This window comes from Panthera pardus, unplaced genomic scaffold (assembly GCF_024362965.1).
Source record: "Panthera pardus isolate Hobbes unplaced genomic scaffold, ASM2436296v1 HiC_scaffold_8, whole genome shotgun sequence".
Classification (NCBI taxonomy): Eukaryota; Metazoa; Chordata; class Mammalia; order Carnivora; family Felidae; genus Panthera; species Panthera pardus.
In genome coordinates this window covers 21,596,073-21,610,207 of record NW_026527013.1, presented here as the reverse complement: position 1 = coordinate 21,610,207, position 14,135 = coordinate 21,596,073, and the positions used below count along the sequence as shown (strand labels likewise).

Below are 14,135 nucleotides of genomic sequence, written 5' to 3'. Positions count from 1 at the left end.
ACTTGAAAGGATTTGGGTGCTTTTTCCTTTTTTCCTCCTCTTGCCACCCTCATTTAAAAAACTGGACATACTTTATTTTATTATTTTAAAGTAACCTCTACATCCAACTTGGGGCTCGAACTGACAACTCTGAGATCAAGAGTCACACTGATCAGAGTGCTCTACTGACCAAACCAGCCAGGTGCCCCTGGACATACTTTAAAGTCTTTTTTTGGTTTTGTTTATTTTCTATCACTCAACGCAACACTTGTCTTTTTCACTCGTCATGAATATTCCTTTTTTTTTTTTTTTTTTTGTCAATAAAACCCCTCATAAATTGAAGAAAATGGTTTATTTTCTTACACTGTGTGTTATGACTGTTGGTTTGCACATTGAAAATAAGTTCAGTAATGTCATTGCTTTCTCTCACGTTGAGCAGAAACGTAAGTAATATCATCAGTGGGTTATATTCGTGGCTGGGGCAGTATAGTTTTATGTCTTAATAGCTCAATTTAATGCTTAATCCATTGACCACATACTTGCCCCATATGATGCCTTTAGAGTGGAAGAAAACAGTCCAAGTTTTATTAATAATTTATATTCAGACCTAGTTTTTGAGCCTTTTCACTTACATTCCCTCTTAAAACACAGAATTATTGATCTGTTGATTTCACGTTTGTCTTAGTCTGTTCAGGCTGCCATAGACTGGGTGGCTTGAACAACAGAAGTTTATTGTCTCACAGTTCTGGAGACTAGAAGTCTGAGATCAGGCTGCCAGCAGGGTTTTAGGCTCTGGTGAGGGCTCTCTTCCTGGTTTGCTGACAGCCTGGTCACTGTGTCCTCACATGGCAGAGAGTGAGAGAGCAGACTCTCCTTGAATCGGGGCTCCACTCTTAGGACCTCATTTACCCTTTACTACCTCCATAAGGGTGCTCATGGATTGGAAGAATAAATATTGTCAAAATGTCAATACTACCCAAAGCTATCTACACATTCAGTGCAATCCCAATCAAAATTGCACCAGCATTCTTCTCGAAACTAGAACAAGCAAACCTAAAATTCATATGAAACCACAAAAGGCCCCGAATAGCCAAAGTACTTTTGAAGAAGACCGAAGCAGGAGGCATCACAATCCCAGACTTTAGCCTCTACTACAAAGCTTTAATCATCAAGACAGCATGGTATTGGCACAAAAACAGACACATAGACCAATGGAATAGAATAGAAACCCCATAACTAGACCCACAAAAGTATGGCCAACTAATCTTTGACAAAGCAAGAAAGAATATCCAATGGAAAAAAGACAGTCTCTTTAACAAATGGTGCTGGGAGAACTGGACAGCAACATGCAGAAGGTTGAAACTAGACCACTTTCTCACACCATTCACAAAAATAAACTCAAAATGGATAAAGGACCTGAATGTGAGACAGGAAACCATCAAAACCCTAGAGGAAAAAGCAGGAAAAGACTACCTCCATAAGGGTGCTGTCTTTTTTTTTTTTTCTTGTTTTATTTATTTTTTTAATTCACATCCAAATTAGTTAGCATATAGTGCAACAATGATTTCAGGAGTAGATTCCTTAGTGCCCCTTCCCTATTTAGCCCATTCCCCCTCCCACAACCCCTCCAGCAACCCTCAGTTTGTTCTCCATATTTATGAGTCTCTTATGTTTGGTACCCCTCCCTGTTTTTATATTAGTTTTGTTTCCCTTTGCTTATGTTCATCTGTTTTGTCTCTTAAAGTCCTCATATGAGTGAAGTCATATGATTTTTGTCTCTCTCTGACTAATTTCACTCAGCATAATACCATCCAGTTCCATTCACATAGTTGCAAATGGCAAGATTTCATTCTTTTTGATTGCCGAGTAATACTCCATTGTGTGTGTGTGTGCCACCTCTTCTTTATCCATTCATCCATCGGTGAACATTGGGCTCTTTCCATACTTTGGCTATTGTTGATAGTGCTGCTATAAACATGGGGTGCATGTGTCCCTTCGAAACAGAACACCTGTATCCCTTGGATAAATGCCTAGTAGTGCAATTGCTAGGTCGTAGGGTAGTTCTATTTTTAGTTTTTTGAGGAACCTCCATACTGTTTTCCAGAGTGGCTGCACCAGCTTGCATTGCCACCAACAATGCAAAAGAGATCCTCTTTCTCCGCATCCTCGCCAACATCTGTTGTTGCCTGAGTTGTTAATGTTAGCCATTCTGACAGGTGTAAGGTTTTGATTTGTATTGCCCTGATGATGAGTGATGTGGAGCATTTTTTCATGTGTCCGTTTGGCCATCTGGATGTCTTCTTTGGAGAAGTGTCTATTCATGTCTTTTGCCCATTTCTTCACCGGATTTTTTTTTTTTTTTTTTTGGGGTGTTGAGTTTGATAAGTTCTTTATAGATTTTGGATACTAACCCTTTATCTGATATGTCATTTGCAAATGTCTTCTCCCATTCCGTTGGTTGCCTTTTAGTTTTGCTGATTGCTTCCTTTGCTGTGCAGAAGCTTTTTATTTTGATGAGGTCCCAATAGGTCATTTTTGCTTTTGCTTCCCTTGCCTCTGGAGACGTGTTGAGTAAGAAGTTGCTGCAGCCAAGATCAAAGAGGTTTTTGCCTGCTTTCTCCTCGAGGATTTTGATGGCTTCCTGTCTTACATTGAGGTCTTTCATCCATTTTGAGTTTATTTTTGTGTATGGTGTAAGAAAGTGGTCCAGGTTCATTTTTCTTCATGTTCCTGTCCAGTTTTCCCAGCACCACTTGCTGAAGAGATTGTCTTTATTCCGTTGGATATTCTTTCCTGCTTTGTCAAAGATTAGTTGGCCATACCTTTGTGGGTTCCATTTCTGGGTTCTCTATTCTGTTCCATTGATCTGAGTGTCTGTTCTTGTGCCAGTACCATACTGTCTTGATGATTACAGCTTTGTAGTATAGCTTGAAGTCCGGGATTGTGATGCCTCCTGCTCTGGTTTTCTTTTTCAAGATCAGTGAAAATGATAACACCACAACCCAAAACCTCTGGGATGCAGCAAAGGCAGTCATAAGAGGAAAGTACATAGCAATCCAGGCCTTCCTAAAGAAGGAAGAAAGATCTCAGATACACAACCTAACCTTACACCTTAAGGAGCTGGAAAAAGAACAGCAAATAAAACCCAAAACCAGCAGAAGGCAGGAAATAATAAAGATTAGAGCAGAAATTAATGCTATCAAAATAAAAAAAAACAGTAGAACAGATTAATGAAACCAAAAGCTGGTTCTTTGAAAGAATTAACAAAATTGATGATGGGGCGCCTGGGTGGCGCAGTCGGTTAAGCGTCCGACTTCAGCCAGGTCACGATCTCGCGGTCCGTGAGTTCGAGCCCCGCGTCGGGCTCTGGGCTGATGGCTCGAAGCCTGGAGCCTGTTTCCGATTCTGTGTCTCCCTCTCTCTCTGCCCCTCCCCCGTTCATGCTCTGTCTCTCTCTGTCCCAAAAATAAAAAACATTGAAAAAAAAAAATTAAAAAAAAAAAAATTGATGAACCACTAGCCAGTTTGATCAAAAAGAAAAAGGAAAGGACCCAAGTAAATAAAATCAAGAATGAAAGAGGAGAGATCACAACCAACACAGCAGAAATAAAAACAATAATAAGAGAATATTATGAGCAATAATATGCCAATAAAATGGGCAATCTGGAAGAAATGAACAAATTCCTAGAAACATATACACTACCAAAACTGAAACAGGAAGAAATAGAAAATTTGAACAGTAAGGAAATCGACCATAACCAGTAAGGAAATCGAATTAGTAATCAAAAATCTGCCACAAAACAAGAGTCCAGGGCCAGATGGCTTTCCAGGGGAATTCTACCAAACATTTAAGGAGGAGTTAACACCTATTCTCTTGAAGCTGTTCCAAAAAATAGAAATGGAAGGAAAACTTCCAAACTCTTTCTATGAAGCCAACATTACCTTGATTCCAAAACCAGACAGAGACCCCACTAAAAAGGAGAACTAAGACCAATTTCCCTGATGAACATGGTTGCAAAAATCCTCAACAGGGTACTGTCTTAAAATACAGTCACATAGGGAGTTAGGATTTGAACATGTGGATTTTGGGGGACACACAGTTTAGTCCATAGCAGTGTTCAGCAGGGCATAGTTCCTTTGTTCCAGGATTTAGGAAGACACAAATGCTCACTCAGAATTGTCTGATTTTGTGAGGTTAAACTGTATTGTAGGTGTTGTATATGCCAGAGAGTCTTGCTATTTTCAGTTTGTGTAAAAACTCAGTCATAATAGTTGCCCTATTTTTTAGTTCACTTATGCCTTTCTTAAATTGAAGTAGTGAGAACTACATATTTTAAGTAAGGATTTCATTTTATATTACATTGACTAATATTTTATAATTGTTTTCAGTATATTTTTTAACAAGGGAAGTTTATTCATGATCATGTAATGCCTTTGAGTTCTTGTTTTTAATGTTATTACTAATCTGATAGGTATTTATACATATTTATACTAAAATGAAAATGGGGGATAAATTTCCTGAGCAAAATTCTGGATCTAAAAAAATGTCATTTTAACATTTAAAAAAAAGTTTATTCATTTAGTTTGAGAGAAAGAGAGCAAATGGGGAAGGGGCAGAGAGACAGAGGGAGAGACAGAGAATCCCAAGCAGGCTCTGTACCATCAGTGCAGAACCTGATGCAGGGCTCGACCGCGAGATCATGACCTGAGCCAAAGTCACATGCTTAATGGACTGAGGCACCCAGGTGCCCCTAAAAAAGTCATTCATTCATTCATTCATTCATTCATTATTCATTCATGTTTATTTTTGAGAGAGAGAGACAGAGTGTGAGCAGGGGAGAGGCAGAGTGAGAGGGAGACACAGAATCCGGAGCAGGCTCCAGGCTCCGAGCTGTCAGCACAGAGCCCGACGCGGGGCTCGAATATTATGACCTGAGCCAAAGTTAGACACTTAACCAACGGAGCCACCCAAGCACCCCAAAAAATATCATTTTAAAGAAACAGGTTCCACCTCTCCTCTTTGAATGTCAAAGCAACAAGGAGAATGAAAAATAGATGTATACTCTCTGATCATCAAATGTAGACAATATTTGTAAGCTTGAATCAGTATATGGTGAAAGACTGCCACATGTGGTAAAAACCAAGCACAGGTATAGGAAGAGGCCGAGAAGAAGTGCCTGTGGCTAGCTGATCACAGCCAAAGCTGCTGGAACTCATCTCCAGGACTTGTGAGCCACTGGCAAGTTTTATAGTACCCAATTTGGAAGGGGGGGGGGGGGGGAAGGTGGGGCTGAAGAAGAAATTAGAAGTAAACCACATTTGCAAGGATGACAATTCTAAGATAGTAAAACAGTTTTCCTCATATCTGGTCAAGGAAACAGCACAAACTATGGGAAAGACACTAAGCTTACCTGAATCTTCTGGAACAAAAGCTTTAAGCTTCTAGGGGAAGGAATGCAAACCTTTTAACTGCCCCCCCCCCCCCCCCCCGCCCCCGACCGGGTGCAGGTGAAGATTCTTTGCAGCCTGGGGAAAGAACAGAAGAAATAAAAGCCCTCTGTCCTGGAGAGGGGTAGGAATACATGCTAGACCATTAAAGGTCCCCTACAGTTGGGAGAGGAGTAAGATCACTGAGAAGTTTGCACTCCCAACACCCAGGACACAGAACCTGAGACTGAGGCTGAATCTCAGAGAGTGTCCCTTCCTGCTTGTCTTCAATGACCAAGTTAGAAAATGTTGGGCAACAGAGGTCTGTTTGTAGAAGAGGGCAAGAGTGTGGAGATAGATGGTCTTTGAGATGTAGTCACAAAGAGAGGGCCTAAATCTCAGGGTGGAGCAGCAAATATTGAAGGGAGAAAGCCCTCTGGCAAATGAGCCTAGACCCTCAGTAGAAAATGCTAATGTAGTTTGGAGCCTCTGGTGTACTGTGAAAACCAAACAACAAAACCCAAACCCAATTGCACTCCTCACTGCATTGATTTAACCTTCTCCCTCAAATTTAAGGCCTAAAAAGAAACATCCCCATGTCCAGGCATAAATACTGTCTGCTCAACCTCAGTTATTCTGTACAGGATGTCTGGCTTTCAGTGAAAAATTATGGGACACAAGAAGAACCAAGAGAAAAACAGCAAACTGTCAACAGACAAAGCATTCCACAGAACCAGACTCATAAGGCCCAGATACTGGAACTATCAGAGAATTTTAAATAACTAAGAGTAATAGCTTAAAGGCTGTGGCAGAATAGGTGGACAACATGTGTGAACAGAAAAGGAAATCAGGGGCGCCTGGGTGTCTCAGTTAAGCATCTGACTCTTGATTTCAGCTCAGGTCAGGATCTCATGGTTCATGGGACCGAGCCCTGCATCATACTCGTACTGAGAGCACAGAGCCTGCTTGGGATTCTCTCTCTCCCTCTCTCTCTACCCCTCTGCTAGTCGTGCACTCTCTCTCTCTCTCTGAAAATAAGTAAATAAACTGTAAAAAAAACAACAACAACAACAAAAAACACTTAGCAATCGACACTATTAGACACAGTGAAGTGGAAATTATAGAAATGAAAAACATGGTAATAAGAGATGTTAAATGCCTTTGACAAGCTCATTGGTCATCCTCAAACAGATGAGGAAAGAGTATACTTGAAGATAAGTCAATATAAATTTCCCAAACTGAAATGCAAAGAGGAAAAGAGTGGGGAAAAAACCAGACCAGAACATCCAAGAGCTACGGACAGTATAAAAAAAAGTCTAATGCATGTGCAATTGGAATCTCAGGAGAAAGGCGAGAAAGTGAGGAAGATAACTTTGAAGAGCATAATTCACCATAGTAGCAGAATAAAGGAGAAAAAAATACATTATCACCTCAATATAAAGAGAAAAATAATTGGTAAAATTCCATACCTAGTCATGACAAAAACTCTTAGCAAACTGTAGATGAGAAAATTAAAGAAATCTTTAATTTGCTAAAGGATATCTATAAAAAATCTACAGCAAACTTTGTTAATGGTAATATGATGCATACTTTCTTTTACATATGCAACAAGATAAAAATGTTGGCTAACATGACTTCTGTTTGCTAGTGTATTGGAGGTTCTGGCTAATACAGTAAGGTAAGCAAAACAACTAAAATGTATAAGGATTAGGAAGAAAGGAAAAATGTCATTATATACAGATGAATAAAATAATTTACAGATATAGGATTAATGAGTAACTTTAATAAGATTATTAGATACAGGGTAGCATGAAAAATTATTACATTTCTGTATACTAGCAACAAAGAAAAGTGGGACTGAAAGATGTAATTTACAATACCATAAATACATCAAATGACTAATAAATGTAACAGATTTGCAGAGTAACTTCAAACCATTATTGATGTAAGTTAAAATAAAGGAATATGCCTTGTTTATGTAATGGAAGACTCACTGTTGTAAAGATGACAGTTCTCCCAATAATAAATAAATCTATAGTAGATCTGTAGATTTACTGCAACCCATGTCAAATACCAAAAGAAAATTCAGATAGGAATTGACGGTCTGATTCTAAAGTTCATGTGGAAATGCGAAGGAGCCAGGATAACCAGATGCAGCTAAGGAATAAGACAAAACAAGAAGACTTGCTGTACTAGGTAGTGAACTGAATTATAGCACTGCAGTACGACTCAAAGGAAAAACAAAAAATCAGAAGCAGATCCACTTTTGTGGGGACACTTGACTTAAAACAAAGGTGGCAGTTTCCAGTGGTGAGGAAAGGTCAATTGTGTATGCATCTTCAAACAAATAAAACCTGACTCCTACCTAATACCATACATGGAGAATAATTCAAAGTGGATATTAGTTCTAAATATGAAAGGCTTATGGAAAATACATCTTTATGACTTCTAGGGATAGGGAAATTTTGTTTAAAAATACAGAAAAAGCACTAACTTTTTAAAGAAAAAACATTGATAAATCAGAGTACATTAAAATTAAGAACTTCTGTTCATCAATCAGAACCATAAAGAAATTGAGGTAATGTTTGCAACACAAGTAACTGACAAAGAACTGATATCCAAAATGCAGACTTGACCAAAAATAGGCAAGAATCTTAGCCATTTCCCAAAAGAAGAAAAGTAAATGGCTAAAAAATATAAAGGTTTCCATCTTCATTAATAACGAAAAAGTCCAAATTAAAATCACAGTGAGAGGGGTGCACAGGTAGCTCCATCGGTCCCACTCTGGATTTTGGCTCAGATCCTGGTCTTACAATTGGTGAGATTGAGCCCTGGGTCGGGCCCTGCGCTGACAGCAAGGAGCCTGCTTAGGATTCTCTCTCCTCTCTCCCTGCTCTCTCACTCTCTCTCTCAAAATGAATAAATAAACATTAAAAAATAAAATAAAATCTCAATGAGATACATAACACACCTTCCAAAATGGTTAAAATGAAAAGGACTGAAAATACACAAACGTTGCCTAGAGTGTTGCAGCAAAAGGATTTTTTTTATACTACTGGGAAAGTAAACTGGTGCAGCCACTTTGGAAATGGTTTGACCATATCTGTTATAGCATTCCATGTATGTTTGCCCCAGAGACACAAAGATATTCTGTTTATAGTCTTACAAAGCTGCAAACTTCTCACAGGGCCTACTGTTTGTAGCATTAGAATGGATACATTGTGGCATATTTGTATAATGGAATACTATACAGGGGTGAAAAATAGACTGTTAAATGTAGCATGAGCAAATCTATAAGCAGTGTTGGGCTGGAGAAAAGCACACACAGGACAGCATTCATACTGCATAATTCTAATACAGTGAGGAGTACAACAGGGCAGTTGATGGGAAGGGCAGGGGGGTTTGTACAGGACGTAGGACTTTCCCTCCCTGGCTGTCTTTCCAGGACTCCCCTCAACTGCCCAGTGTTTGTGATTGCTGGGTTGCATTTATTTGTCAGGTCTTCATAGTCTCCTCCGGTGCTTAAGAGTTCCTCGTTCCTTCTTTGTCTCTCATGGCCTAGACATTTTGAAGAGCATATAATGTATCAGTTATCTTGTGGAATATTCCTCAATTTGGATAATTCATGATTAGCTTGAGCTTATGCAGATTTGGGAAGAATTTCATAGAACGATACTGTGCTTTTCTCGTTGTATGACATCAAGGGTGTATGATTTTGATGTTTTAGAACTGGTAATGTTAACTTTGATCAGTTAGTTAAGGTGGTGTCTGCCGTAGTTCTTCACTGTGATGTTACTGTTTTCCCCTTTATAATTGGTAAGAATCTTATAGGAGAACCTTTGAGATTCTGTGAATATCATAGTCATTTTTGCACTGATGCATGATTCTTGCCTGCAGTGTTTATTTCTGTGTTTTTTCTAATGGTGATTTTCTATTGCTATCATTTTTTTCTATATTATTTGGTCTTCTATTCTAAGGATCTATCCCCTCTTCTCTGTTAATTATTTTTTACACTGTGGACTCACAGATATTATTTAAATCTATGGGTTATAATCCATTAGTCTGATTATTTACTTTATTGCTCAAATGATTCCTAATGTGACCATTGGGGGATCCTTCTGGTTGGCTCCCATGTCCTTTACAAATGCCCTCATCATTTTTGAAGAATTTCTTTACTTTCTGGTATCACAAGATATTCCAGGCTCTTCCTATGTTTTCTGTACCCCCAAATTGGTGTCACTTATTTCTCTGTGGAGCCCTTGTTCTTTTCATTGGAGAATGGCATTTATAAATCAAGATTTGTACACTGAATTTGCTTATTGCTAATGAGTATCATTATTTCCAGTCCCTGTCAGTTCACAGAGGTAGGAGATGTATTTGCACACACATACATACACATCTGTACTATTTTCTGTCATTGTGACCTCGTTCTGATACTGCTGATTCCAGTCCAACACGAGTTTCATTCTATTCTCCCCTTTCCTTGTTTGTACTTCTTTCTCCCACAGTGAGAAACCTGGCTCTCATTTCTCACAATATATGTACATACTTTAATCTTAGTATACACATGAAGTAGTTCCAGAATTGCTCACCCATGCCTTTGTGATCATATAATTTGTCATTGAAATCAGGACACTTTGAGAGAGAAACGGGCTGCTGTTAATTATCATTCAAGGAAGACAGGTATAAACGTAGACTATTTGAGGGAAACTGGGAGGTATGGGTCTCTACATATGGTACATGTTATACTAATTTATTATCATTATAGCTTATTTTGTCTTTCCCCTTTTCTAGCATCATAAATCTTTTTGGAATGATCTAGAAATCACTCTTGAAAACATAATGTGTTGAAGGCTATTAAAATAGTGAACATTTAGTGATTTATGTACTTAATAGAAAACATTTTCTGTAATCATAGTAGACTGCTTTTGTGAAAATATTGAGTTCTATTAAAATTCCTTTGGAGTCGGCTAGAACAGAGCAGCATTGCTGTTCCTTGTTTTGTTTGGATCACTCCTGTGAGGTAGCATTGGAATTTCTCAGGTTTCCCTTGAGGTTTTATTGCGTTTAGTGCTTCAGAATTGTAAGTCTAAAAAAGGCTGTCGGAGGGGCGCCTGGGTTAGCTCAGTTGGGTAAGCGGCCAACTCTTGATTTTGGCTCAGGTCATGATCTCACAGTTTGTGGGATCGAGCCCCGCATCTGGATCCATGCTGTCAGTGAGGAGCCTGCTTAGGATTCTTTCTCTATCTCCCTCTCTCTGCCCCTCCCCACCCTCGAAATAAAAAAACTTAAAAGGAAAGAATGGCAAAAGAAATACTCATTTGAGATACTTATTTGGTGGTTAATAAAATTTCCCTGTTCAGGTGGACACACGCTTGCAAAATGGCTTTGCTCCTGGGATGAAGCTGGAGGTGGCTGTGAAAACAGACCCTGAAACCTACTGGGTTGCCACCATCATCACCACCTGTGAGCAGTTGCTGCTGCTCCGCTACGATGGCTATGGCGAGGACCGGAGGGCGGACTTCTGGTGTGACATCAGGAAGGCCGGCCTCTACCCCATTGGGTGGTGTAAGCAGAACAAGAAGACCCTGGAAGCCCCGGAAGGTAATAAAATACATGTTATCAAGACATGATATGGTATGGCCGTGGCTACACCCTTGAGGTTTCCATTCTCCACGCACATAGCTTTCTCTAACTTTTTCGGGTTAGCATTTTGAATGAAAATATTTATAAGGAATAATGCACATTTCCCTATTTTTAAAAATTATTTTCTGGGCTTCATAAATCCTTGGGTTTTTATGGTACTCATTGGGAGCATCAGTTGCTTATCATCTTGTCAGACCGTGAGGCTCTCTGAGTTTGGTGGGACTTGTAGGTCTGTTTGTCTTTAAGTACGTTGGGCCAGATTGCTATGCTATTGATGCTCGATATCTTCTGAGTTTATTGTCTTCTCTCTTCTCAGCCCTAGGTTATATCTGGGACCTATGAACTCTTAAAATGAGTCTTAACTTAAAATGAGGAACTGAAGTTCCTCTCCAGGAAAGAGCCTTACTGGGAGTAGAATCCAAATTAAGCAGGACAGAGGGTCATGTAAAGGTGGAGAAAGGGAAGAATCCAAATTAAGCAGGAGGAGGAGGGTCATGTAAAGGTGGAGAAAGGGAGGAAAGGCTTCACTCTTCAAGAAAATACCAGAGCTTATATGTTTTTCTTTACTTATTTTGATATAATTTCAGATTTACAGAAAAGTTGCAAAAATAGTATAGAAAATTCTTAGAGACTTTTTGCCAGGTTTCCCTAAATGTTGACATTTTACCAAACTTACGGTGTCCTTCCTTCTCCCTCCTTCCCTCTCACTCTCATACACACACATGCATGATTTTTTACTGAACCATTTGAAAGTCAGTTACAGACATGATGCCCTTTTACTCTTACTTTAATGTTCTTACAAAAATAAGGACGGGGCGTCTGGGTGGCTCAGTCGGTTGAGTGTCCAACTCTCAATTTCGGCTTAGGAAATCCCAGGATTGTGGGATCGAGCCCTGCCTCCGGCCCTGCATTGGGCATGGAGTCTGTTTGAAATTTTCTTTCTCTCCTCCTCTGCCCCTCTCCCACTTGGCATGCACTCTCTTTCTAAAATGAAAAAAAATAATAATAAATAAATTAAAAAGAATTTAAGAAAAAACAAGGACATCCATTGGCACAGTAAAATAACAAAATAAAGAAATTAACTTTGATTTAATACTATAATTTGTAGATCTTACTCAGTTTTTGCACGTAATGTTTTGATAGTAAAAGGAAATCCCAGATCATGTATTGTATTCAGGTGTCATGTCTCATAAGATTCCTTTAATCTGGATGTTTCTCAGACTTTGTTTTTTGTGACTGACATTTTTGAAAGTTATGGGACAATTTTCCCAATAATGTTGATTATGCCTTGTTTCTTTTCCTAGTCCAGGATTCAGTCCAGGATCACACATTGTATTTGATTGTCACGTCTTTTTAGTTTTCTTAACCTTTCTTTGTCTTTCTTGGTGTTAATGTTTTTGAAGAGTACAAGCCAGTTAGTCTTTTGGACTGTCCCGCAGTTTGGGTTTGTCTGATGTTTCCTTAGACTCAGATTATGCACTTTTGGTAGGAAAACTGCAGAAGTGACACTGTGTCCTTTAGGGCATCAGTCATTATTAGGATGAGACACCTGTTGTTGGTTTGTTCTATAGCTGGTGATACAGTAACTTTCATCACTTGACTAATTTGATGTATGTCAGGTTTTTCCACCATAAAATTACTTGTACAGCTTTTAATTAATAAGTATCTTGTAGGAAGATACTTTGAGGTGATATAAATATCTCACTGCTCTTCAAACTGTTACCCGCTATTTTTAGCATTGATGGATCATTTTTATCTGAAACAATTATTACTCTAATATCACCAAATAGTATTTTCTAATTCTGTCTACATTTCATAATTGGCTTTCTGCAATAGAAAGAGCTTTCCTTTTCCTCCACTTACATACATATACTTATATATGTGTATGTGTATTTACGTACACATGTATGTCAGTGTAGACTCATGATTCTTATTTTACTCAATGGATTATGTTCCTTTACTGTCATTATTTATCTTGATGCTCACATTGTCCTAGATTTGGCAAGTGGGCACCCCTTTAAGCTGCCACTAATGTGTCCTTTGTTATGTTCCCATCATTCTTTGAGTAATTTATATTTTAGTTCAAGAAGCTTTTCTCTGTCTCAGCACTGAAATCAGTCATTTCTCCAAGAAGTCCTGGTTTCTTTTGGTGAATAATGGTATTTTGAAATGAATATTTAGGGGGTGCCTGGGTGGCTCAGTCATTTAAGCATCCAACTTTGGCTCAGGTTATGATCTTGCAGTTGGTGAGTTCGAGCCCTGCATCAGGCTCTGTGCTGACAGCTCAGAGCCTGGAGCCTGCTTCGGATTCTGTCTCCCTGTCTCTCTGCTCCTCCCCCACTCATGCTGTTTCTCTTTCAAAAATAAATAAACATTAAAAAAAATTTTGAAATGAATATTTAGGTGTTAGGGTTCTTGGGGTTCTGTGGGCTTCTATCTGCCATATTTTTAAGTGTTTTGTGGGAAAAAAAAAAAAATCTAAGGAAGCTCTAGAGACATGAAGCTACCTAGCCTACCATCTCATCTTGAGTCTAGGAAAATTCATCTCATTTACATGATTTTAGTTGAATACAAGGTTATTATAATAAGAGAGAAGGATGGAATAAAATACTTCTGGAGAAGCATAACCACAAAAGAGATGAATACTGTGTCACATAAAAACATTTCAAAACAAGCTAAGAGGAAGTAGTAACAATGATAGAAGCAGTGAGAAAAAGTATAAATAAAATTTGTAAAAATTCAGAAATGAGATGATTGGAGAAAAGGAAGATTTGAAAAGAGAAAAAGTAAAAGGCAAGAACTAGAAATATAAAAAAATATATTAGAAATGAAGACTAAGTTTATTAAAATGAACACAGGAGCACATTTACCATGGATAATATCTGAAGAGAAATAGCAGATGAAAAGGAAGAAAAATTGCAAAATAAAAAAGATATGAGAAAAGAAAAAAGACGGGGTAAAGTCCCTAAAGAAAACGGCAACAGAGAAGCAATAAAATACTATAAACTATAATTCAAGAAAACCTTACTGAAATAAAATAGGACTTGAAATACATCTAGAAAGGGCTCACTATGTACAGGGGA

The 14,135-nt window shown here is 38.5% G+C and overlaps 1 protein-coding gene across 12 annotated transcripts in view; it reads left to right on the top strand.

Annotated features, from left to right (window-relative positions):
* Positions 1-14,135, top strand: part of SFMBT1 (Scm like with four mbt domains 1) — a 128,019-nt gene that overhangs the window by 78,128 nt on the left and 35,756 nt on the right. For all 12 annotated transcript variants that reach the window (XM_019417177.2, XM_053897090.1, XM_019417182.2 and 9 more), the window contains one exon: positions 10,770-11,010. In XM_019417177.2, the coding sequence (XP_019272722.2) occupies positions 10,770-11,010 (241 nt within the window). The remainder of the gene's footprint in view (positions 1-10,769; positions 11,011-14,135) is intronic.